The 27106-nt window shown below is 36.2% G+C and overlaps 3 protein-coding genes across 3 annotated transcripts; 1 reads left to right on the top strand and 2 right to left on the bottom strand.

Moving 5' to 3' along the window:
- Positions 1-852: 852 nt before the first annotated feature.
- Kal1 (Kallmann syndrome 1) lies at positions 853-17532 on the top strand. Its single transcript, XM_071726592.1, has 8 exons — positions 853-951; positions 4271-4395; positions 12437-12629; positions 13014-13349; positions 14808-15004; positions 15483-15627; positions 15721-15935; positions 16651-17532. Exons 1-8 carry the CDS (start codon positions 873-875, stop codon positions 16885-16887), a joined length of 1527 nt encoding a protein of 508 aa, XP_071582693.1. The 5' UTR covers positions 853-872; the 3' UTR covers positions 16888-17532.
- A 2286-nt stretch (positions 17533-19818) lies between these two features.
- Positions 19819-20847, bottom strand: LOC139787485 (uncharacterized). Its single transcript, XM_071726585.1, has one exon. It carries the CDS (start codon positions 20605-20607, stop codon positions 19819-19821), a length of 789 nt encoding a protein of 262 aa, XP_071582686.1. The 5' UTR covers positions 20608-20847.
- A 1034-nt stretch (positions 20848-21881) lies between these two features.
- Positions 21882-25999, bottom strand: LOC139787496 (uncharacterized). Its single transcript, XM_071726593.1, has 5 exons — positions 25218-25999; positions 24694-24793; positions 23763-23870; positions 22077-22232; positions 21882-21977 (listed from the first exon to the last, which is right to left on the bottom strand). The coding sequence occupies exons 1-5, from the start codon at positions 25997-25999 to the stop codon at positions 21924-21926; spliced, it is 1200 nt and encodes a 399-aa protein (XP_071582694.1). The 3' UTR covers positions 21882-21923.
- Between the last annotated feature and the right edge of the window lie 1107 nt (positions 26000-27106).

Below are 27106 nucleotides of genomic sequence, written 5' to 3' on the forward strand. Positions count from 1 at the left end.
AAATAATATAAATAAAAATCATTATATATATTTTTTAAATAATAAATGTTTAAAATGTTGGACCATATATAGGGATCTTTTCCACGGTTAACATGCAAAGTCAAAAGAAACGAGAACGGTCAGGAGATTAAAGACAGAACCCTCTTCCCTCGAAAAAGGGGGTCAAAGAGCGCTACCGTGTCCCCAAATACAACAGGGACGCGCAAAAGAAAGAAAGAAAGAAAGAAAGAAAGAAAGAAAGGAATAGGAAGGAAGTCTCTCGTCGCTTTGGTTCGGCGAAACGCGCTCCCTGCGCGTGGTGCTCCTTGCTCGAGCGCGAGCCAGGACCCTTCCTGAAGTTAATGATTCGGTCATTGCGATGGGTGGCGATGGCGGTGGAGAGTGGTGGAAACGAAGTGGTGTGGGCCCGGCGCGGCGTGTAGAGTAGGAGAAGAGTGCGCCAGGAGGGCGAGAGCAGAAGAGAAGGAGGATTGGACTGCACAGGAAAGTAAGCCCGATCCCAGTTCGAACGCTTCGGTTCGGTCTTACGGGTTTAGTCTTGAACGGCGGATTGGATTGTTACCGTGGCCGATCGGCTGGATCAGGGATATAGATATATATACCCGAGGGTTAAAGATCTCGTCGTACACACCGCCCAGCCGTTGTCACTTAGCGAGCGAGCGGGCTAGCGCCATGCACCACCGTTCGCGTCTCCTCTAACCAGTAAGAAGGGCGACGTCGCGTCATACGGTGACTGAAAAGGGCTGATCGTCTCTTCCGGTCTCTTCCGAGGAGTGATTCTTGACGTTCATTCGAGGAAAGAAATCCGCGAGAGATATAGGATTCACGCGGGCCGAGAGTAGGCTGCTCCCGAAAAGACCATCAACAATCCGATGCCGCACGCCGGCAATCCGACATCAGCTTTAGCTGCGAAAACAAGGCGGAGGCAGCAACTACCGGCCACCCTCAAAAGTATGTATGGGAGATGTGGGGTTGTAAAATGAAGATTATGCGTTTACCATTCAACAAAGAATAAATATATAAATATTAATTGTTTTGCATACTTTATTGTTTGCAAAGATAATTTTGCACTGCAGATTATTAATTTGACCTATATGCTTTGCCATCATTTTATTTAAAAAGTTGGACACCTAGGACTCAAATGTTCAAGCATCGAAACTATTGTTGATTTATTTGGAGCTAATTTTCTTAATTGTAATGTACTCAGGATACAAATATAGCTTTCAATTATAATACAATTGAAGAAAGCAAATAAAAGCCGCATAAAAATTTTTGTTTGGATATATAAATATGAGGGAGAAAAAATTCTAAAAATAGTACACCACGATATGAGACATATAAGACATTTCGCGTATTCGCAAAAAGCTAAAGTGGATTGACAAGAACCACTTACGGACGCTGGTCTTGTCGAAGTACCGTTTTAACTTAAAGATTCTCAGTAGTATATCTTCGAAGAGTATTCCATTTATTGCAAAAAATTGACGGTTAACTATTGAAAAGCAAAATTGCGGCTTAAACTTGTCGTAAAATATCTTTTTTTTTTTTACTGAAATAATTCCATCAATTTAACTCAAAGAATTTATTTAGAGAATATCAGGTAGTAATAAATACAAAATAAACATTCCACAAAAATTTAACAGAAAAATGAGATACTTGTCGTATTTTTATAAAAAGCTTAAATTTATCGTGCTTTATCGAAAAGCAACCTAATTTATAAAAAAATATGCAAATATTATAATTTTTTGTAGGTAAATATATATTCTAATATTGTTTCTTCTGAGTGTACATAAAGATATGATTAATAATTACATACAAATATTTTTGCAAAATAATATAATAATAATTTTATATATAACGTTTTGAAATAATTTAAACATAAATATAGAGAGAAAGAGGTAAGGAGAGAGGAGAAGGGGGAGAGAAAGAAAGAGAGAGAGGAAAAAAGAATATCACACGATTAACCTCGTTAGTTGATCACGGTAACTCATTTACCATGCTAATGCGTAATATTTGCAAAAAGCAATAAGGCTAATACTCCTTTCTCTTCTCTGGAAATCGGATGATATGTACATTCTGAAACACGTAATGCACTTTCTTGCGAAAAACATTAAGATAAGCGTAATAAGCAAGGAGAACGTTAAGAAACTATCAGTTGAATTAAAGTAAATCCAGATTGTATATTAGGGAGTAAGTAAGTGAATCACAAGTTTCTGTTTTAATCATTCGTACGATGTATTGAGATTCGTCTAGAATTAAATTAAAAAATTTTTTAAATCAAATTAATAATAAAAGTCGGCCAATAACAGCAAACTATTACATGTCAGTTTAACGTTAGTTTAATCGCATATTGCATAATGCTGAATTGTACATCTCCACAATGCTCGGCCGAATTTCTGGAAATATGAACTAAATAGAAAAATTTAGACTGTCTTGTTTCTATTTTCTCATTTTTAATGCTAAACGTAACAATTTATAATCATTACCAGTCTACCAAAGAAAAATGTACGCTTTCTACATATAATGCAGCGAATAAAATATGAAATATGAAATAATACGTCTAGTATTTAACATAAAGTGGTGTACGGCCCAAAAACTATCTATGTTATTTATTTAAATCTTCCTTCGTCGACCAAAAAATTAATTAAAGGTTGAAATCAATCTTAGCTCCAATTTACGAATTCTAACTTCTACAGATAATAACACACTAATAAATCTTTCTCTTATCCAGTAAGATTAGCAGTCTAATGGGAATTAATTATGATAAGTGGGAGTATATATTCACGCTCTGAAATCAAGCGTAAGCGCTCGAGCACCTTCGGGATATCCGCGTTAATTAACGGGCCAGGAGCGGGCCATTAAACGCGCGAATTGACAACAGGCAAAAAATTAAGAGGTCGTTATGTTTCCGTTCGATTGTCGCTGGTAACCGGCGACCTTTTCTCCGCTCGTTCTTTTCTCAGGAGGACGAGCGCGTCCTGCTTGTTGAGAGCAGGCATTGAAGTCACCGACAGGCGCGGTTCTTTTTGACGATCGATGTCGTAACACGTCGAGTTCAACGTATATTAATGTTACAATTGGTGTTAACTATAAGCAAAGTTGAAATAAGAGATGAGATATAATAAATTACGTTATATCTTATCGCAAATATAGATAACGATAAAACTTACAAATATGACAAAAGATGTAAATATTAATCTTTTTCATAATCTTTCCGTTATAGTATTATGACAATAATAAAATAATGATTAACAATATTCTTAAGATTAATTTAAACAACGAGACTATTAATAATAATAATAAATTCATTCATTGCTTAATATTATTGAACAATATTCTTATTTTTTTCACGGATCTTTTTCTTATATTTTTTTTAGCAATATTCACAAGCAAGAGTTGATTTACGGCTTTTATTCTTTAGCTGCTTTCCCGCTTATCCGCATTAGTATGATCGATCGCGATCGTCACCGCGGCGCGGTGCCCGTACATCTTTCACTTTGTCCTCGTGACTCTCGCGGTCTCTCCGTCGTATCATTCCGGTCTCCGCATTTACGCGAACGGCGAAAAAGCGGACGTGATCGCCTTCTACCTTCTTGTCGACAAACCCCAATCGGAATTCCGAGGAGGCGCGTGGGATCGGCGCAGGCAGGTAGCGTATGTCCCGTGATCGCGATCGAGCGAGCGAACGAGCGAGTCGATACTCGCGACCGCATGAATCGTACTTTTGCTAAAATGGAGAAACAATCTCCCCGGGAACGGGGCGACCGCGGTCGGCTCGTTCGCTCGCGGTGCGCTGCAAAGTAAAAAAGGACGAATTCCTAAGACGGACTAAATGGCGCTCGGAGCTATCCCAGCGGGTAGTATACTAACGGCATACATACGTATCGCGCTTCCTCGGGATTACCGTCGTGGGAGGTAATGCCGATAGCAAGGAGAGATGCGAACGCACGGAGAAAGTGCAAAGCGCCGTTAAGTATCCAATTTCTTTGAAATTCGTTCGTCCTCCCTGCCGGGGGGGGGGGGGGGGAAATTGTGCGTCACGCTGGCAAAAGTCAAACGTACATTATTATTGCATAACGAATTTCAATCGACGAGATCGTTTTCGTTATCCTTTTATCCTACTTGAGGATCACTCAGACGCGAGCCACCCAGAATATATATCGATTCCAAAGCCACACATTTGCGTACCTATTACAAATAAAGAGGAAAAAAATGTGCCCATAAAATTCCGCCCGCTGGGTGCGGAAGAGTTAATAAAACGATGTCTGCGTAGAATGGTGGCCGTGGTGGTTGCTGCTACCAGGATGCCTGGCGTCGTGGACGCGATACGTCGAGGAGTACGATTCCATTAGAGTGGCCAGGTGCGACGCTCGATGCGGGGAAAATCAACCTGACGAGGTACGTAGGAAGCTTACAATTAGCCGTATCGCCGTTAATATCTGTATACTATCATTATCAATGATATGGTAATACTATATGATTTTCAAACGACGTTATTATATAATCCTACATGCTATATACTCTAAAATTTAATACAAAGTTATTAACACAATTTTTTTCCGCGTTTTAAATGTCGTGCGAGTGAGCATGCGTTTCAAATGCATTATAAATAGCATTATTTGATCAACGTTTGTGGGGAACATTATAAAAATTAATATTTCAGTCTAAAAGGATTAATGACAGGGAAGAATATTAGCATCGCACAAACACAATCGTTATTCGTTATTCCAAACAAGATCGTTGTTGGCGCTTATGGCATCGACCCGCGTGTCGCAATCAGGCGGAATAATCGCTTCGATTAATCAACGCGCTACATTGTGCGCCGCTGTCCGAGTGGAGATCGATTTTAATTTCGATGGCCGATTCGACACTCGATAGCGTCGCTAAATAAACTGGTTCCCCGCAACGCTTTGTCGCCTTCTCGAGAGGGAGAGAGAGTCGCAGACGACGCAGACGCGAGATCGTCGATGATTCATCCGGGGCTTGTCCAGGTTTTGCGGGTTCTCTCGCTCGCGTGTAATTAGTTATGCGAGTCCGAGCGTCCCTGAGTCCGCGCCCACTTGAATCTCATCGTCACGCTCGACGATTTATGAGGCACGCCGTGCCACCGGCCGCGGCCGTGGGACTTGACTCGGACGATGCTAATTCGGCAGTCGACAACGGCGGATCGATAACATTGTATTTGGGTCATCTGCCTGAAACCTGCCGTATCCTATAAAACTTCTCGAGAACAAGTGGAGAACAATTGCACTGATCGCGATTGCCTATGCGTTAGGGGTTTCTAGAATAAAGTTAATATTGAAATTGAAGTAGAGGCTCTGCTATTGGGTGTCACCAAGTAGAAGAGGAGCGGGCCAATTGAGAGCCAAGCGCGGCAAGCGGTGCGCAAATTTTTCTTGATTAATAGTTTTTTTATTTTCTTATTAATAAAGATAATTTTAATTTTAATTTTGGGGGGGTGTTACATTATCAGACTTGTAGGTATCCCTCAATATTTGCAATACCATCTTGCGACCCTAAACCTATCGGTTTGCGTATCATATATGAAAGTGAGGTAGATGCGGATAGCGAGAGGGTTAAACATTTTAATTGGCGTTGGTTGCGCGATAACGCCGCGACGAATATGAACGACAACACCCATTGACTTACCAGTAACTCGCCGCGGCGGGCGCTTTATTGCTGACATTTTTTGCCGGCGTGTATACACACGTCATTACAGCAAACGGCCCCGAAATGATTCCGGGGATGGGGTGGAGGCGGTTGAGAGAGGGCGAGGTGGGATAGTGGACGACGAGGAGAATGACGAAGAGATAGCCCCCGAGCTCTGACTGCCGGCCAGCAATAAAGTCCCGAAGTAATGGCCTATAAAAGAGTTGCGCGCGGCGCAACTCACTAAGTCCGGATGCGCGCCTATGGCGCGCACTAGAAACGTATCTTCCGACATTATCGAAAACAGGTTCTTATCCCGAAGCACCGACGATCAATCTTCCCGGTGGCACTCGGCTGCGTCGCGCGCTCTCTCGCGCGACGCGTCACTCTTCGACTCTTCGGGAACTCCGCGCATTGCCACACGGTTGACGAAACTTCCCGTTTCCGGCATCGCTACCATGAAAGCGAGCCTGCCTGACGAAATTGACGCTTTCGCGTTTCCTGTTGATGCTGCGTGGACGTACCAGGCTCTAACAAGCATCGAACAGAAATAACATGAATGGAAGAAACATGATAATCGAAGGATTAGATAAAAACATCTGATATGTAAATTCATAATTTCTAAGATATATTGTACATGTGACTTTATGTGTGAAAAAAACTTACAAATTAGGGATTTACATCTTGTACTAAACTCGTTCCTTTAATTTAAATCCATCTTATTTTAATGCACAATTAATATTGATAAGATTAATAGATTACTTTAAAGACTTCAATTCGCTCAGTGAAAATAAATTATTCAAAATGCCAATTAAACCGCACGGATAGCTATTAATTCTCTTCAGTTATTTTTAGAATAAAAAATTTAAATTCTCTACTTTCTATTCAATTTAGTACTCCAGAGAATAGTACTCTTAATTTAATTTAGAAGTAATTCTTGATTTGTGTTTATTTGCAATTTCGCTTCCGTGAAGACTCACTCATTAATTTGCGTGTCATTCCCGATTAGTGTGTGAAGCGCGAGGCATGCACAAAGTAGATATTCACAAAGCGTCATCGTCATTCGGGATATTTTGCGCACGTTCCACCGGAATTTATATCACCGTATTTTTATCTTCGCGCAACCAGTTACCTAATCTTCCGCATTCTTTTAATGACGTTTACCGTTGCTATAATTAACCGACGTGTATAATCGCTACCAAACTTCGCTAAGGAAGTTTCCTGGACAAATATAAATTCTATGATGCCAATCATGATGTCGCCTTATCGAATACTAATTATTTTTGTTTTACAATAAATAAGTGGACTGAGTGGACAGATACAAACAAGAAATAGCTACTATAATTAACTTCGCCGATATAGTCGTGAGAGCGGAATTCCACTGGCAACTTTGTGTATTCTATATAAAAATATAAAAGAGATAAAAAAAAGAGAGAGAGAGGATAAAAATGTAGTTGTTTACTATTATTACAATTAACTTCATTAGCATAACGTCATTGCGAAACTTCATTTTGAAAGTAACGTTTAATGAGCAGACGTGAATTCTTCAGTATGAAAGCGGCGGCATCCTTTAGAATGTTGATGAAAAAAGATAAACCACTGCCGCTATGACAATCGACTTCGTTAGCGCGATCGTTATATCGCGGGGAACTCTACCGGAAACTCCACTGTGTTCGGCCGATCAAATGCAGGTTCCGCGCGCGGCGCCGTTTCGATTGTTAATTATCGGTGTCGTTCGCGGAGGGAAAAGAATATGCGAGAGAAGAAAACGAAGTACAAGAGAAAGAAGACGAAGCGAAAAGAAAACGACGCTGTGGCGAATCGCCAATGGGCAATATAATTTTCTTAACGACGGCGATCGGCGGCCGGCCAATTCTCACGATGAACTTCGATGGAAGGCCGCCTTGACTATACCGTTCTTAATAAATACTTCAAACTGCGATCTTCACCAAGTCTTTAATTGGGGTAGTCCACCGATGCGAGAGAGGATCCCCGAGAGGAAGGGAGACGGAAAGAAAGCGGTTCCGCGGGGGAGGCGGAGGAAGATGGAGCAAGGATCGGCGTGCATGATTTTTCAGTATTGCCGATCGACACTATCGCCGATCTTCGTGGCGGACTACATTAGTCTCCTGCCATACCCTAATCTTCACGATCACTTCACGACGGCCGCGCGCTCCAATCTTCGCAAAGAAGCTCTCGACTGGAACAGATCGGACCCCGCGCGCCTTCGGCGCGATCGACAAAGAGAGCGAATGCGTGCGGAGAGGGACGGAAGAGCGAGATCTGGTGAACTTCGTTAGCCTTCTTGTACATCTTTGATCCGCGTGATCGCTTCGGATATCACTCGACGATCTCGGCGCGCATCGGCGAAGTTAATTCTTCGACCGTGACGACGCTTCATCAGATCGCGCGCACTTCAGTTTACTCTTTTCACCCTTTTACGTCCCGGGAGACGATTATCACTCGCGTTGTGAGTACCGCGAAACCGACAATCGTCCACTTAGTTCTTCTGATGCTTGTCGAAATAAAAAATGTACCAAAGAAAATCAGAGCGGGATACCTTAATCCGGGCTTAATCTTTTCGGAAGTTCGTATTTAAAACCTGATTCTTTTATAAGATATTTTTACATTGTAATTTTATCGTAACTTGCACATATCTCTATAATTTAACAAAACGTTAAATTATAAATCAGATTTTTTTAGACTGAATCATTAAATTGAGTCATTAAATTAAATGACAAAACATTAATTTATAATAATATTATTGTAATTAATCAAAGTTGAAATAATGTTAAATCGCAAAATGATATTGATTGTTTTATTTTATTAATTTACCTAGAAATTATGAATGCAATGAAATAATATAGTGATCCTTGTAATAAACAATGTCCTATTTTGTAACAATAACGGTATTTATTGCATAAGAGCTTAGAACATAATATAGTGATCCTTTTTCATCGCTCTTGATAATATCTCATATTGCCAAGTCATACAGGCGCTACTTCGCTAGAGAATGGAATTCCAGCCAATGATAAATAGTACCTGTATAAGTTGAACCTTTATGTAATGTTACAGAGATCCGTATCCCACACACACACATAATTCCCCAAACTATTTATAATATTATATATTTTATATTTGTACAATTTTATTCTTTATATTAGAATTTATAAGTTTTATTTATAATTTTAAAAAATAATTCTAGAACATGAATAATAAATCAAGAATATATCGAGATCAAGAATATATCAAGAATATATCGTAATATATCGAGATGTTATCAACATAAGAAAAATATAATAAAATTGTACAATCAAGATCTTTTTAATAAATATATGAAAAACTAATTCAATGATTAATTAGACTAGACTCCAAGAACATTATACACTGAGATTCCCGTCTGATATTCCTGTTTGACTTGCAACAAATTTCAACTGACAACGGAACGCGGAAGCCAAGCTACCAATCGCTTCTGTATTTTTGTAGCAAATATAGAGAGAAAGAGAAAGAGAGACAGATGTAGAGATGTAGAGAGAAAGAGAAAGATATGCTATGTATATCGATAATATATACATATCAGACATATCTAATCTTATTTAAAAAAAATGTCTAAGATTATTTTATGACTAATTTCTCTTCTCTTACTTGGTTTAGTCTAATATATCATCTGATTCGTAGATAAATAATGATAAGTTACATTTCGAATACTTAAAATATATTTATGTAAATATATATAATATACATATCTACACATATAATATATATTTAGAATTCGAATGAAAGAAACAATATTATATTTAGCTATTTTTATAAAGATTTCTAAGGTATGAGATTCCTCGGAATGCCTTCAGTTGTAAAGATATTCACAATTAACAGTCTCCTAGTTTCTTATATATATGTAAAATAAAAAAAAATCATATATGTATATATACATATAATATGATTGGTTCTGAATACACGGTTCCGCTCTATAGAGCAACGGATCATCGGGAGCCGATTTGGGCGGTGCCCGGGGGAGTCCCTGAGAGTCCCCTGAGAAAGGGGGCAGGTATAATAAAGGGGTAACGCGATACGTATGATTTCGCTAACAATACTGATCGCGGCGCTACCGGCGATGCGACCCTCGCATTGCAAACTTTATTAGCTGGTCAACGGCCCCGGGGCGATCAGCGTCGACGACGCTGTCCGGCGCAGTGCCACGGGTCCGCTTCGCTCGGCGCGTTCGCTTCCCTCTGTAAAAAGTAGGCCAATAAGTAAGCGAACCAGTTTCCCCGACCGTGCGAATGATATATGTTGCGATCGTAACAGCGCGACAACGTGTAAACATTTCCAAGAATGTTCCTGGATCTCCTCCGGGAAGAGCCCGCGACTCGTCATTTGGCAAATCTTATCAGAGCCCGCCGTAAAGGTCGTTAGCCATACCCACGGATCGGGGGGGCCGTCGATCTTTTGATTTCTCCGATTTCTAATATCATCAGTTTAGCACTTTTTAACCATAGTTACATTTTCAGAAGAAAAAACGTGGATTTTTCTTTTTCTCGTTTTTTCCATCGTATACGTAATCTTTTATAAATTTTAAATGGCTCTTTTTAAATGTTAAACATTCCCACACAACCTTTCCATTTTTTTCATTTTTTTTAATTTCTTCATCTTTTACAGTATTTCTTGTAAATGATTTCACATTTCTTTATGAAAAATATTTTATGAGACGTTAATGCAAAGCAAATTGTCAATATATGCAAATTATCTTACCGATTTACACTGCATGTTCCTAACGGTCACCAAAGATTAATATTAAACAGTCCATTCACGCATATTCGAATATCGGATGTAGAATTCTTAAAATACAAGCTTGTAACGACGAACCACGTCGCTGATAACCATCGCGCAATTAATGCATTTAAATATTTGAAGGGCTTCTGTAATGTATTTGTGCTATTTTTGGTTCGTATAAATTATACTTCATAAGTTAGCTTTATAAAAAAAGTTATTTATGCAATTACTACATTTCCGAAAAAATCTTTGACATGTAATTAGCGTTTACTTAGATTTTATTCTTTTACAATTTATTATAAAAATATGCATTCAGTGTTTAGAGTAAACGATACGATGTGGTGTTACATGATATATTATTCAAAACAACTGTCGTAAAAATACATTGATTACATGTCACACTTTACACGCCACAAAATTTGATGGACGCGCTACGTAAGTTGCAGCCTCGTCAAGTTCGTTTGTTCGCAGCGAGCAACGCGTTTCCTTCAAGTGATTCTTTATGGCCCATCTAGTCACATACACGTGTCACTGGTAGACGATACAGCAGATACAAACCATCCATAAACCGTCCCAACATCCGGCATAGATCTACGAAGGAAATGTACTGCGTTACAATCCATAAACGACGGCGACTCGCGACTCTTCCTTTTTCAATACGTATATACGCGGCGCGCGTCTATTCTTCGATGAAGCTATATTCGATGAAGTTATCACAATCGCGAAATTTGATACGATGTACTTATTTTAACGAGACTTTGAAAATTTGCCTTGAGTCGCCTATTAAGTTTAACGACACGCACTTTGCAAACACCATATTACGCTTGTAATCATACATCTCGCAACGTCGCCGACGCTTATCTTAAATGTTGCATTTTTCGGTTGACTTCACCGGGGACCGGCTTTCTCGCGTCTCTACATTGTACGAAAATGATGACGGCATAAAAACACGGCAACGCGCGCGAACTCGAACGCGCATTAGGTTGAAATATATATGAAGCGGCGCGGCATCTCTCCTCGTCCTGACGATCGGGAATATGCCTCGGGGCCTCGTTTAAAAGGATCCGGACTCGCATTTCGCATTTGAACGGAATCGAGGAGCGGCAGTTTCGTAACTATGTAGCGAGGATTGGCTTCCACGAAAATGGCAGAGAAGCTCTCAATCGTGGCAGAGAACTCGACATCGGCGCGGCGATTTGTTGTATTTTTATTTTTTTTTTCCTTTTTACACGGCTATTGGCCGTATCTTTTTCGGTACCGACGGGATTGGATCGGATCGCGGATGGCGAGCAGATCGAAAGCACTTCGATTAAGATGGAATGCGATGAAGCCGGCCTTAATAAACCCGCCCCGTTGAAGGAATGGTGAAGAAATAATTTCGCATAAGTTGTTGGACGAAATAGCAATATAAGTCAATCAAAAGAAGATATAGAAAATGTACAGCTTTCATGAATGTAATAATTTTGGTGAAATAAAAGTAAAAAAAAATTTTTTTAAACGAAATCTCACCAAAATTTTAATATATTTAAATCGTAATATGTTTTATTTTTAATGCATTTAGTTTCTAAATTATGACTAATATGAGAAAATATATCAGATTTTATTTGCTGCCTAAGATTTTAGAGCAGCAACATTACAATCAATTACTTAATCAGGTTTGACTAGCAATTTCTTTCCTTTGATAGCAATTCTTTTCTCTACCAAATCGTCGGTACAAAGATGTTTGCTCTCAGTACTGTATACTGCACTCATGTTAAAGCATTATCAGGATAAGAATTCAAGCACTTTGCATCCAATTACGATGATGACGATGAAAATGCAGCGCAAAACTTAGGCCACTTAGCTATTTCAAGACAAATGCTAATTAGAGCATCCCTAAATAGATAAATGTTTAAGAAATTTTAACAATTTCCGAATGTCATATATACATACAACTGTCAGGAAAGAAATGTTAAAAGTTAGGAATGAATATGTTCAAATGGATTCTTTCTCATCATATTTCGTCATTATGCCTTAGTGCGTGGAAAATTGCTTGGCGTCGAATTACACAAAACCTGGTTATTGCCCCGAGAGAATGTCTATGACGCCCTTCGAAGCCGCTTGCTTGATCGCCTGCGTCGACGACTCCCGCTGTCCGGATTTGGCCAAGTGCTGCTCCCACGATTGCGGCATCACGTGCATGCATCCCATCGGTTTGGACAGTCGAAACGGTGAGTGTGGCAGTTGTTATTTTGTGAGCGCCATGTGTTTATTTCTCATTCGTATCTGTATCATGCAGACTAGTAATTTTGTAAATTGCAAAAGAGCGTCGTAAAGGTGAAAGACTTCGGGAACTAAGTTTCTGAAGTATAAAGCACTTTCATTTAATTTCAAGTGAATTCCATTTTGATTGATTTGTAATTTGAGAAAGAACTTCAAAAATATTTAACGTCAAAGATATGTAGAAAATTCGTGAACGAAAATGTCCTATTTCGACATCGCGCGAAGATCGATTATAAATTGATTGGAAAATTTGCAAATAAAAAAAAAGACAGCTTGTGCTAATTCCACTGTAAGGTTTAAACTTACTTATTGTGAATAATGATTTCAATTAGATCTGCCACCTGTGCCCGAGAACCTACAGATACAACAGCAAAAGAGAAATCTGGTACTTCTGACGTGGCGCAACGGCAAGCCAAGCGGCGGTAACGTATCCGCCAACAACAAGGACGGGGATGTCCGGTATCTGGTCGAGGAGCGTCATCTGGTCGGCCCCAGGTACATGGAATCCAGATTGAGTTCCTGGACTGTGTGTCACGTGTCAACGAAGCCGCACGCGACCCTCCGAGGTAGGCTGAAAACAGGACATTGGTATCAGTTTCGTGTGGCGGCCGTCAATGGAAATGGATCGCGCGGATATTCGCAACCTTCCAGGCCCTTTAAAACGAAAGGTGAGTACGTACAAACGAGATAAGAGTAAATCTGCGCAGTCTATTATCCGTGATTGATTATTCCGATCAAATCGTTCAAAAAAAGCATTGAAAAAAAAGAGCGAATTTATTTATAACATTATTATTAAATTAATACGCGATGCTTTTTATATAATATAAAAGTCAAATTGAAACTTGCAAATGTAGCAAGTTTTCTTATTCAGTGTGGCTATTATTATCGACAAAAATGTACGTTTCATCGATGGCCGAAACCGAATGTCAGTCTCCGTGAAACGTTTAAGTCCCGTCATTCCTGCATTCTAAATTGACACGAGAAAACAACAATTTAAGAACATTGTGGAAGGCTAGAGTTATTATCGTTGATTGTCCGAACTCGTGGAACAACTCGTCTCACGCGAGGTCGACATGTGTAATGTTCCACCCGAAGAAAATTTTACCTGCGAGTGTATTCGTGTTTGAGAACTGTTTGTTTGTTGACTTCGGAATTCGGGCCATTAACCCGCGGTGAAAAGTTTCAGAGTCGCGTTAATCGCTTGCGCAAATCGCCGCGGTAAGTATTGCTCAATGTTGACCTTTCGCACGCAAATTAAGCTTCACAAAGTGAAGGCCAGTGGCTAACATGCGAGAGCAAACATGCTATTGAAAGGTCGCGAGTATACGGTGCGATTTGACAAAAAGAAAAGTGACCATGGTAATGAGTACCGATATTAGCTTAATTATTAATAAGCGGCGTAAATAAATCATAGCGTTAATTGCTATCTTATAAATAAATCTCAAATATATTTTTACATAAATTTTTCGCCTTCGTCACGATCACGGCAAACGGGTTTACATAGTTACATGAAAAAGAAAGAATTATTAATATAATGAATGGTTCACGCATCAACGAATCATGCAAAACCGGATTAAGTAATTCCAGTTATTAACAGCAAGAACTAGCTAGAAATCACATCTGTGCGGTTATCATTTTAAATTAGCCGGGACGATACATTTTGCTACTTTACTTATTAATACCTTTAATCCTTTAATTACGTACATTTTACCAAACGAGAATACATTTTATGAATAGAATAGCTTTTAATTTAATAAAGGTTTTTTATTATATTATTCTGTGACTTAATTTGAATTAATTTACTTATTAAATGAGTATCGCATTATTGTAGAAACAAGATAGATAAAAAAAGGTATTTTGCATTAAGTGCCACCATCATTACCAATCATTACAATGTCGCGTACGTTAATTTAGGAAAGTTTTTTTTATATACCACGTATAAAAATAATAAAATATGTTTATTAATAAAATTGCGATGGTGATTTACTACAGAGAAGAATTATATCTTCTTATTACATTCACTGTAGGATATATGCATAAAGTATATATATTATAGTTCCGTTGTAATTAGCATTGCACTGCGAAGAAGCAATGATCTTACGGTGTCTCCCTACGGTCGGTTGCAGAACCGCGAAATCCGAAGGAACCGCAGAACTTGACCTTGTCTAACGCGCGGCTCGTCGGTGGAAAGCTGCGTATTAATTTACGATGGGTTAAACCGGTATCGGACGTGCCGATATCGTTTTATAAAGTGTTTTGGAGCAGATTTATCCACGGGCCAACAAACGATTCTATTCTCGTCTACCACAAGACGATTCTTAAAGTAAGTTCTCTTCATCATTATTAGTAGATTTCGTAGAAAAACCTATTTTAGTCATTGAATTTAATTTTAATTTGCAACAAGATGTAAAAAAATTAATTAATTTTATTTTAAATAATTAGATGTAAACGTATGACTTGAAAAGGCTGTCACCCCAATATATATACGTACATCACGTGTAGGTATCTTTATTGCGGCGCTCGGAATTAAAAAGAATCAAATGCATTAAAACATAAATCATGATTTGCTTGAAATTTTCATATAATGTGTTACAACATTTGTATAATATTTAATATGAAATTGTATAAATATATTATAAAATATATGTTATAAATATGTATTTTATATATTTACATATTATAAATTAAATTTATAATGTAGGTACCCTAGTTCTAAACACTTAGAATTTTGCCGATAATTTTCGCGTTTGAGTTGAGATTTTGTTTCTGATGTAATCGAGATTTCTGTATGTGCTTTCCAGGATAAGACCTGTTACGAACTGAAGAATCTGGAGGTCAAATGCCAGTATTTCCTTCAAGTGCAGGCGGTGGCGATGTACGGCGGTCGGCGTCTTACCTCGCGCAAGGCGTCCAAGGTCTTCAACAGCACCGATTACATGGCGTACGGTAAGGTACCAAACAGTCAATCCTTCCCTCAATTTCCCTTCTAAGTCCAGTGTAGTCGGGATAACCAACGAAAGCAGTGATCTTTTATTGAAGCCGACGTCGGGAGACGTTCTCGCAGGTGCGAGCGAACGCAGGCCGGCCTCCACGTGCGTCGCATGAATTGCCACTGTGGGGAAGTCAAGGCGCGTCTAGTTTGGCCGACGAGCAGCGACGCTAGCATGTATAATGTCACTTGGCAAGAAGAGTCCTGTTCACGCAAGAAAAGCCCGGAACGTCGGCGGAAATCCGTTGCTTGGAAGGTGGTTCAGGTATGCCGATTTCAAATTCCTTTGCCTTGTGCTTTCGCGATTGACAATCATTGGCTGTGATTGGTAAAGCTTTGGAAATTTAGTAAAAAAATGCACAGAATACATTTTGATATAAAATTACATATTGGATTTAATTGCATAACTGTATTGCAACAATATACGTAGACGCGATAGTATAAAATGAGAACTTATAAACAAGAATGCCATTCCAAAGAAAATACTTGTAAAATTTTACTTTCTAATAATATTGTATCTATTTTAATTATTAATACAGCCATAATTATGCAGTCTTTTGTCTCTGTAAGAAATAAAAATTTTATATATACATATTTTTTTAAAAGAACATTATCTATCTTCGTTACCTTAATTATTATTCTAAATATTGTTTCCTCTAAACTGTAAAGTTTTAATACATTTGAAAAAAAGTTAGCTTATTACATTATTTAATTTAAAACTGTGCGAAACAATTTTTGAAAAGAATTTAATACGTGATATCGTGTCAAGTAATTGTACCAAAACAACTGATTTCAAAGTTATTTTAGAATAGTAAAAATTTCGAAATAATTAATATAATTCTCTTCGCTCAGATATCGAACTCCTGATATGTGTTTCAAAAAACATTTTGGTAATTGACACTTATAACAATAAAAACGAAAATGAGAAATAGATATATGTTAATATATCTCAACTCTATCCATCGTACGATTAATTTCAGACACCGCACTATGATTTGCGACAACTTCGAAACGACTGCATGTATAGCGCGAATGTGCGAAACATATTGAAGAACGGCGAAAGTGTCGATCATGGGACCAGTATAGAGTTCTTCGCAACCGGATGTCAGGACGATCAGAAGCAGCGGAAGTATTCGCGGGGAAAAGTAACGCGATGCAAAACGAAATCGTCCAGATACACAAAGCGGTTTTCCGGTTTATTTGTGATAAATAAATAAATAACGATAAATAAATTTTGGCAGGGTGTGCGCAAAGCAAACGAATTGTAAGCTGTAATTGTAATATCTATGGCTTATGAATAATAACGATAATTTCTTCGTAGCTTATAAATATTATTCTGGCATCTTATAATTCAATTGTGCGTTGTGTGGAACAGTTACATAAACCGTATTCGATAATGCGGTATTGCAGAAACTTTTTAATGTCAAAATGTGTACAATAATTTTTCAAAGAAAGCACGAGGCTTCTGTAACTTCATAGATGCTTTCTTTTATGAGATTTTTTCATAATAAAGATCGGAGACGTATAATATTTCTGATATACATACATGAATGTTTTTATTTAATAATAAAGAAAAATAATTTCTTTATATCTTATTTAAATGTTAGAGGAAGTGTAAAATTTCAACATGTCTTACTTTTATATCATTGAGAACTGAAAAAGATCAAACAGCGATGATTTTAATTTAAAAGTTAATTGGCTTGCGTTCCTCACTTCAAAACGCGTTTCCGAATTAGATGTTTTTATTTTTGAAGAATCTTATATGAAATGACAAAGAACTTAAAGAAAAATGCAGACATAAGTCTTCATTTACGTAAGAATGTTGTTCATAAATGATAAAGAATATCCACAGAACATAGGTTTATCAGAAAATAAATATATGTATATGAATATATTTCGCAGAATATGAATTGCGAACTTTCATTATTATATATTTATTAATAAGAAATATATTTATCTTTTTTAGATAATACACAAAACTGAAATTTATTCTATCAATAAGTTACAGCTTTTTAAATTTTTCTGCAACTTGTATTTTTTTCCGTACTTTAGTTTTTGCAGAGCAAAATGATATAATATTTATTCTTTACCACTTACTTATACAAATAATAAATTGTAAAGCAATTTATATTTTTATGCATCATAAATAGATTTTTATAAAAACTTAAATTGTTTTATTTGACTCATCTTATATACTCAAACTGTAATATTACATTTAATCACTAATGAAGAGAGAAAATACTTTTGTTAAATACTTTTGTTCTACAGCTGTTTAAATTCCATGATGCTGTTTTACTTAATATCAACGTCTAATTTAGATTGCATACATTAATAATAAATATCTTTTATGTAACAAATTTACCATCTAAATTCATATTATTGATCGAAAGGCGAAACTGCGTATGCACATCGTTCACCGTAACGCCATTAAATAACGTACATTCGACGTTATTTTTGAGAGAATAAGTTTAACGAAGTCTCTAATGTGAATTTGGACGGTGAACGTATCTAATTCAGATACATTTACCGTATCTGAGAACGACGATATTGCAAAAACTCCCTGTCTGCTTTACTGCACAACGTGCGGTGAAGTAAATTCTAAGCATATGCCATCATTATTGTGATTAAAATTTTTATTTTTCTTTATCTTACTGATTTCTAAAAAAATCCACTAATAACGTATATCTCACACCAATAATCATTAATCATTATTTCCTTGTATTTTCTTTACTAAAACAAAAAATTATTAACTTTAACAACATAAAAAATTGATTCACAAGTTTATTGATTGTTATATATTTACCTTGCAAAATAAAGTTCTGCATCATATTTGAGATGTTTGCAATACATTCTCTATTATTTTTTAACCACTTTTAAACATAAAACAGCAATTGAGTATGATTGATTCATAATCTGGAAAAAATTTTAATAATAATAGTTTCATATAAGCTGGTAAGTGATACAGTAAACGCACGTAATCTTACCGTCATATATGATGGCAAAGAAATGTTAAACTTTTCAAATGATGCAAGTCTACATTTTAAATTATTGCCCATTATCATTAACATGAATTTGCGTTTTATTGACGGCCGAGACTGATACCAGTTTTCGTGAAATGCCATATCTGTCATTTCTGTACTCTAAATCAGATGGAAATTAACGCATGATAGATTATAATTGTTAATCAGAAATACCTTTCGATATAACTTCAGGAATGTTTATATTTCATAAATGTTTTCTATTAAAACAAAAAAAGTATGTAACAATATCTTTTATAAATAATATTCAGTATTCCAAAAATTCTTATTTTGTTTATTTTATCACGTTATATATATTCGTCAGAATGTATGTGACAAGCGGTGGCCAAAGAATGCTGCAAATCTCTAGCGCAATCATTGAGACAATTCTTAATTACGTAAAAATAAATATTATATATAATAAAACTTACTGCATCTAATAATTTTTGTACATTAGAACACAGAATGTAAAATTGTATCATTTCGCCAGAAGCAAAGAAAACCATCGCAACCCGTTCAACAACAGTCTTTAGCAGGTCCTGAAGAATTATGAAAGAAAAAAGAAGTACGTCATTGCACTTACCTGCATATTGTAATTTATGCAAATAAATAAATAACCGATTTCAAAATTTATTCTCTTTTAATTATGCTTGTAATTTTTTAATGTAATTTCGAGATCAAATGCGTCTAATATTAATAAATTTTGCAAATTGAGTAGTTGTAAATTATTACAAAGAAATGTATTGCATGTGAAGCACCGTCTATAATTCTTATTTCCTTAACATTTACACGTTTTAAATTACAAGACAAAGATTTTTAAAACATCTGATGTTAGCAAATATTACTTACTGTATTACTCAACATGACTCCGATAAAGGAGAACCGTAAAATGTTACTTATATAAATTAAACAAAAGTTTGAGGACAGCAACTTCTTTAACATAGACGACATGCTGAAAGAAATACAAAGGATGCAATATGTATACATGTAATTCAAAATAAATAGTACTAAAAAGATATTTTAATTGCAGGAATGGTAATTTGACAATAATTGAGCGAGCTGTGAAGTAAAAGTAGTTTCAAGATATAATTTATTATCAACGAACATTTAGTGTACATATTCGCTTGCTACTTACCGAATCACTGTGTTGTGATGCCGACATATCGCTCTCATCTCAATTTCTGCCCATGAGTCAGTCCCAGGATAAGTTTCCTTTTCAGAATTATCACGTTTGCCCTGCGAATTTCCTTTCCGAAATATTTCTTCAAGTTTTACCGAGATGTAGCGATATTGCGCTGTCATCAACATCACGAAATTCAACGTATAGATATCTACAGCGGCTTTCTTTATAATAACGTACACGCTGCAGAGCACCAGCAGCAGACCTCCCGACAGGAAAATTTTCGTCGAGAACGGTTGCTTGGAGATGGCGAACGGTAATCTGAAATCCTCGTAGAAGAAGGTACTCTTTTTAAAGGCCGCCGTGAGCGGCATGCCGATCCAAATTATCGCAGTCGTTACGCTGGACATCCAGTAATACTTGAACGGGGAATACATCAGTTTTAGAGACGCCATCACAACGCGTCTCATAGTCTCGTCCTGGACGCGAAGAATGTCGTTTATATTCTGAATCAACTGTACGATCAGATCACGGTGCGAATGAATACGGGCGATCATGAAGAATATTTCGATGATAAACACGGTGCCGATCATGCCCTCGCTTATAGCTTTCTTTTTGGACACCATGATGAACCCGAGGCAAAATCCAGTGATTATGGCTAAAGTCATCAGCCATATAACGGCGCTGTATATCCTCCAGCCAATGGGGAATCGCGAGTTATCCGTTGTCATCGGAAACAAATTGCCGGAAATCAAGTTTATTCGCATATTTAGAAGATTTACGCTTTGGAAATCCATCATCTCGACACTCTGTTGTTTTTGAAGAGTGTCCTGTCAAACGTGCCGTATAAAAATGGACCGATTTTTCAGAGGTTTCGATGCTCGTGTGTCATTCTATACCACCGTGTGTTTAAAACTGAGTGTGACCGAAATTGAAGTGTACGCTCATGCCGGACAAGTGTACGTCATTATGGTTAATTTGGAAAAAATTGACTGGTTTAGTCGACTAATTCCTAAAGACATCTTTCTGAAAATTTTCTCTTTAAACACAGAGGGAAAAGAAGTTTATAATGACACTTAATGGCCAAAGTTAGTATAACTAGTTCTTGAGACAAATAGCTACCTTTAGTATTAAACGTACTTACTTCTTTATTTGCATGCCATCGTCGCGCGCATGTTGTTTTCTATCGAAAAGAAAATGAACAGTTTAATTATCGGATGTAAAAATCGTTGGTAAGTCATTATCAATTTTCGGAAATCTATTATTCTTACTTTCTTCTGATTGTTATTAATACATTGTGCGACGTTGTACGTACATATTAGTTATATTTTCGTTTTTTTTGTAATTATTGACGATTTCTATGGTCATTGCCTAGATTAATTATTGCAATATGTCTCTCATTGAACAATAATTTTCTACTCTTTATACAGCTAAGTAATGAAGAAGTTCATCAATAAATGTTGCAATGAGAGTTTATTGCAATTGCAATAATTATCCTTATCTTCCTCATTAGGTTTACTACAGTATGATATATAGGTATTTATGGATTTTGTTGTAATTTGCATTGCGATGTGAAGAAGCAATATAATTCCTTGTCGATTATTGTAGAATTGTAGAGCAGTGAAATTTCAGAGAATCGAAGAATTTTAATATGTCTAATATGAATCTCATCAACGGAAAAATATGCATTAATCTACAACGTGCTAAACTAGATTTGGATGTATCAATATCATTTTACATAACATTTTGAAGTGAGTATTTTAAAGTAAATTTTCTTCATATCAGATGATCTATGAGAAGAATGATTTCTAAAACAAAAAGTTAAATGTGTGATTATAAATAACTCATATACAAAAGTGCAACTAATTCCTGTATAGATTTATTTAAATACATAAATCGTTAAAATATTTAATTTGTGATGTGTTGTTTTTAATTTCTATTTTGATCTTTTTTTTAATGTTATTTTGTAAAATTACATCATAATAATATTTACAGATATTTCTAATATAATTACTAATTTTAATTAAATTAGCCACAAATTTATTACCATTAGTTTCAAAAATAAAGTTTTGATTTCAGAAATGCCGCATTTAAGTAATCTATATATCCTTCATTACTATTCATGTACTCGTAAGAGAAGAAGAGCAATCGAATACGATTGATTTAAGATCTAAAAGATTGCCAGAAGAAATTTGGAGAAACACACAGACATAAAATTCTAATATAATATCATTACTGGTAAAAATATAGAAAATACATTAACTCTCACCGTCATAAATGAGGGTAGAGACAAATTAAATTTCTTGCACGTCGAGAGCTTGCACTCTAAATTGTTACTTATTATCATCAACATGAATGTACGTTGCACAGATGGTCCAAACTGGTACCACTTTTCGTGAAATGCTATATTCGTCATTTGCTGACTCTAAATGAAACATACAAAAATAATAAATAATTAATTCATATAATTACTAATTATTGTTCATAAATACTGTTGCTGCATGCAATATTTAGATCAAAACTTAAGAGTCACAAATTAAATATATGTATATTTGACAATTATTTTTTTAAATGTACAAAGATAGAGAAAAGAATAGAATTAGTAATCTCTATATATATCAAAATGAATGTATGTATGTATGTATGTTTGTCCGCTATGTAAATCTACAGTTTTTAAATTAAAACAACCAAATTTGCTATAGTATCTCATGATACTCTAACTTAGACCGTAGAGGGTTTTAAGAAGGGGTCTGAGCCCGGGGACAAGGGGCCCCCATACAAAATTGTCTAAAAAAGGTCCTTTTAAAAAAAAATTTTTTGGGGGTAAATATTAGTATTCGGGGAAAAAACATCGTCTACGGTCTAATAAATTAGCCCGTAGAGGGTTTTGGGAAGGGCTCGAAGCAAGGGGAAAAGTTCTGTTGGGAAAGAATGCTTATATTAGCATCAGTTGCGTTTAAAATTTGACGATCGATTTAATTTGTGATATTATTATTCTATCATGTTCGACGTAGAGTATAGAACTGAAAAATTAAACGTTCTCTAAAAAAGACGATCATCGTTTTGCTTGAGCCTTCACGCTGAGAATTTTCCTGTGCCTGGGATATCTTTCTTTTCTACGCAATGCTGATCGTTCTCTGGATATCGAATTTCCGTGATTACAAATACGAAAAACAGCTTTTATTTCGTCAATCTAGGAGGTCAGATAATAATAGATATAGCATTAAAATTATATATCTTGAATTAAAATATGTTTGACAGATTGAAAATTGTTTTCTAGAAATTATTAAGCATTGCAGATATTACATTTCTTACTTTCCAGTTAGGTTTATAATTTAGATATTAAGATGTCTCCCCAAAAAAGAAGTTCAATTGGGAAAATTTCTACTAATGCGAAACGAAAAAAGACCGAGAGGGAAAAAAAGCATTAGAAAAACATTGTTAAAAGCCAAAAAATGAAAGTGAGCAAAAAATGGCGGGTCAGCGGATCGAGGCTACATCCGCGCGATGCGCGGGCAAAATAAATATATATCTCTCTATATATATAGAGATTTTAGAGAGAAAAATATAACTTAAAGTAAAAAAAAACCGTCTACGATCAAAAAAGTAAGAGAGGGTTTAGATAGGGGTCTATACTAAAAAGCTTTTTTTCTAAATTTAATTTTAATAATAAAAAATAAATGAAGACGCCGGCCGGCGGAGGGTCGGCGGAGAATTGGCGGAGGATCGGTGGAGTGGACGCAGGCCAGCGGAAGGTTGGCGGAGAATCGGCGGAGGATCGGTGGAGTGGACGCCGGCCGGCGCCGCGGCAGAGGATCGGCGGAGGATCGGCGGAGGATCGGTGGAATAAGCCGGGGAAAGGTTAATATAATCAATGTATAAATGAATATAGTTATAATTTTAAAAACTTACTATGAAAAAAATAAGTTTTTGTAAATATTATATTACAACTTACCGCATCTAGCAATTGTTGAACGCAAGAACACAACATGTATAATTGCACTATTGAGCCACACGCAAACATGACAATCGAAAGAGCTTCCGGCAAATTTGTCGATGGTACCTGAAGACATGTAAAAATATATCATTTATATAATATAATTTATAAATAAATAAATTATATATATACGGGGCATTCTTTGTCAAATCGGACACGCCCCCTGTCCAAAATTGAGGGCAACCGAAAAATTTCTTTTAGGGCTTATTTTATAGCTATATGCATATAATACTTTCGTTTTAACTCTGGTCTTTTTGAAAAACCAATATGGCGAACCCAATATAGCGGCCAAAACCTGGGGAAACTGAACTTTAAAAAGCAATATCGCTCATTAGAGCGTACTAAAGCGGTTGCTTTTTTATGAAATCCAGTGGTACAGTGTTTTCTTCGTCCCTGTGGTAATGAACAGTATAAGTCTCAGTTAATGATATCATCATTTTCTACCATTTTCTTGGCATTTGGCCACCATTTAAATTCCGCCATTTTGAAATTTGATATTTTTAGTACAAATTCGTTACGAGGGACGGAGAAAACACTGTACCACTGGATTTCATAAAAAAGCAACCGCTTCAGTACGCTCTAATGAGCGATATTGCTTTTTAAAGTTCAGTTTTTCCAGGTTTTGGTTGCCATATTGGGTCCGCCATATTGGTTTTTCAAAAAGGCCAGAGTTAAAACAAAAGTACATACATATAGCTATAAAATGAGCCCTAAAAGAAATTTTTCAGTTGCCCTCATTTTTGGACGGGGGGGGGGGTGTCCGATTTGACAAAGAATGCCCCATTATACATATTTATATCAACCGATAACAATTGTCTACAATGCACTTATATATTAACTGTCAACATTAATAGAATCATTAATTGAGTAATTAGCGTTTGTTACTTACTATACTCAACTTGATACCGATAAAACAAAACCGTAAGACGCTGATCACATAGATCATACTGAAGTTCAAAGACAGTAATTTCTTTAACATAGATGATAAGCTAAAACAAAGCTCTCGTATACATAAGATATATCATAAAATATTTTATTAATATTCTATATTTAGAATTTAGTTTAAATATAGAAATTCTATTAATCCGCCAAATCTTTATTTCTTGTATTGCTCAACCTTCGAGAAACATTTTCGTCTTATATTATGTCGCAAATTACTTCATTATTAATACATTTGATTACATTTAATTTTAAATTATTAAAATATGTGACAAAATAATAACACAATTAAACATAAAGCTACATAAAAGTGCAATCTGGTTTTTTAAAATAAAAATTAAGAGATCGAGAAGAAAATATCAAGTCCATTTTTAAAATTCCTTTAATATATAATTGGCCATTGTCAATGCATTCTTATAAGTATTTTCTCTTAAGCAATAAGTACGTTTTAGCTTTAGCAAAATTTATACTTACTGAACGACAGTGTTGTGATGTCGACATAACGCTATCATTTCTTTCTCCACCCATCGATCTATTCCGAAGCAGTACTTTTGACGAGATTCATCGAAGTAACTTAGCGGGTTTCCGTCTCGAAATATTGTCGCGAGTTTTGTAGAGATAAATCGATACTGCGCCGTTATCAGTAGTACAAGATGTATCATATAAACATCCAAGCTGACTTTTTTTACAAAAATGTACATGTTACCGATCAGTAGGAGGATGCTGCCCAGTAAAAAGACTTCAAACGAGAAGGGCTGCTTGGAGAAGACTGCTGGCGTCCTGTAGTTCTCGTAAGAGAAGGAAACCTCTTTGAAGATCAACAGAAATGGTAAGCAGGCCCACACGAAGACACCCAACCAGCCAGACAGCCAGTAAAACTTGAGCGGATTCTCCATAGGCTGCAGAGTCGTTGTCACAACGTTCTTCATAGTCTCGTCCGCAAAGCGTAGAGTGTCGTTCAGTTTCCGAATCAGTCGATTCACCAGCTGCCTGCGCGAGTGAATCCGCGCGGCCATAAAAAACACATCTACAGTAACTACACAGAGAATTGTGCCATCGTTCAGCGCTTTTTCCCGTGATACCAGGATCAGTCCGGCAATTAACACGATTGTTAGAACTATTTCAATCAGCCACACCAATACGCTGTATACCCTCCATGTTGTAGGAAATCGCGAGTCACCTGGTTTCAAGGGCAGCAAGTTGCCCGAGAGAACGTTTAAGCGAACGTTCAGGGGATTAACGTTTTGAAAATCCATATTCTCGGCAATTCTTCTTTGTGATTAAAGTTAGACAATGGGCTTTCGTTTTAAATATTCGTGATATTTGGATATAGTTTACGTACGACTGCCACTATATGTTTAATACTAAAGCGGTACAATATAGAAGGGACAACATAGAAGCTGTTCGTCCCATATTATGATCTTATCATCGCGCGCACGCTTCTTTTCGATTTATACGTCGAATTTCTGTAGCGTTTTGAAAGTCGCCCTCAGCCGATCATGGATCTACAGCTATTCATTAGTCCCCTTCGGTCACTACTTTTCTGCTGGGCTGTCATTGGTATATTATACGTTATCGTACAAAGAGACAGAAGATATTCTGTTACTTTCAATCGCAATTAAGCAGAGACATCAATAATATTTTCTCGAATAAAGACTTAGAGAGATATTGTCGCAGGCAAATGAAGAAGTTTATGGCTAAATGTTGCAATAATATATGAATATTTATAACAGTATGATCTGTTTCATTATGTTTATTGTAGAGAGATGCACGTGACTGTAAACTTCCTATTACTGTGAAGGAACGATTATCTTATAGCACTTCGTCGACCGTTGCGAAGTATCGAAACCTGACCATGTCTCAAAGTGAACTTCGTCAACTTGAGACTACAGATTAACCTGGTTTAATACTGCGAAATACTACTGCAAACATTTCAAAAGGGGCTTATCTACGAATTAAATCCTCATATCCTACAAGCTGATACTTCAGGTTTGTCCTCAATTTTTTATTTAATAAAAAGACCGTAGGAAAATTAAAAAGTAGAAGATTTTAATATATTGTGACAATATAACGATAATTATTGTACTAAATTCAATACAGATATTGCTGTTACATAAATAGATACAAATTAAATATTGCGTTTAACTTTGCAAATCTATAAATGCTATAGTAAACTGTATATACTATTAAAGACAGTAGATTTTTGAGAGATAAGAATTGGTTTCTTTATAAAATGTTATAATTTTATCATTAACCGCATATTAAATATTATGTCACATAAAAATATTATAATACATTGTAAAAACACATTTTCTATGTTGATAAATAAACTTTTATTTTTCCTAAATTCTATAATAAAAAGA

The sequence above is a fragment of the Temnothorax nylanderi genome, unplaced genomic scaffold (genome assembly GCF_030848795.1).
Source record: "Temnothorax nylanderi isolate EJ_2023f unplaced genomic scaffold, tnyl_v1.0 TNYL_tig0010_pilon, whole genome shotgun sequence".
In the NCBI taxonomy this organism is placed as follows: Eukaryota; Metazoa; Arthropoda; class Insecta; order Hymenoptera; family Formicidae; genus Temnothorax; species Temnothorax nylanderi.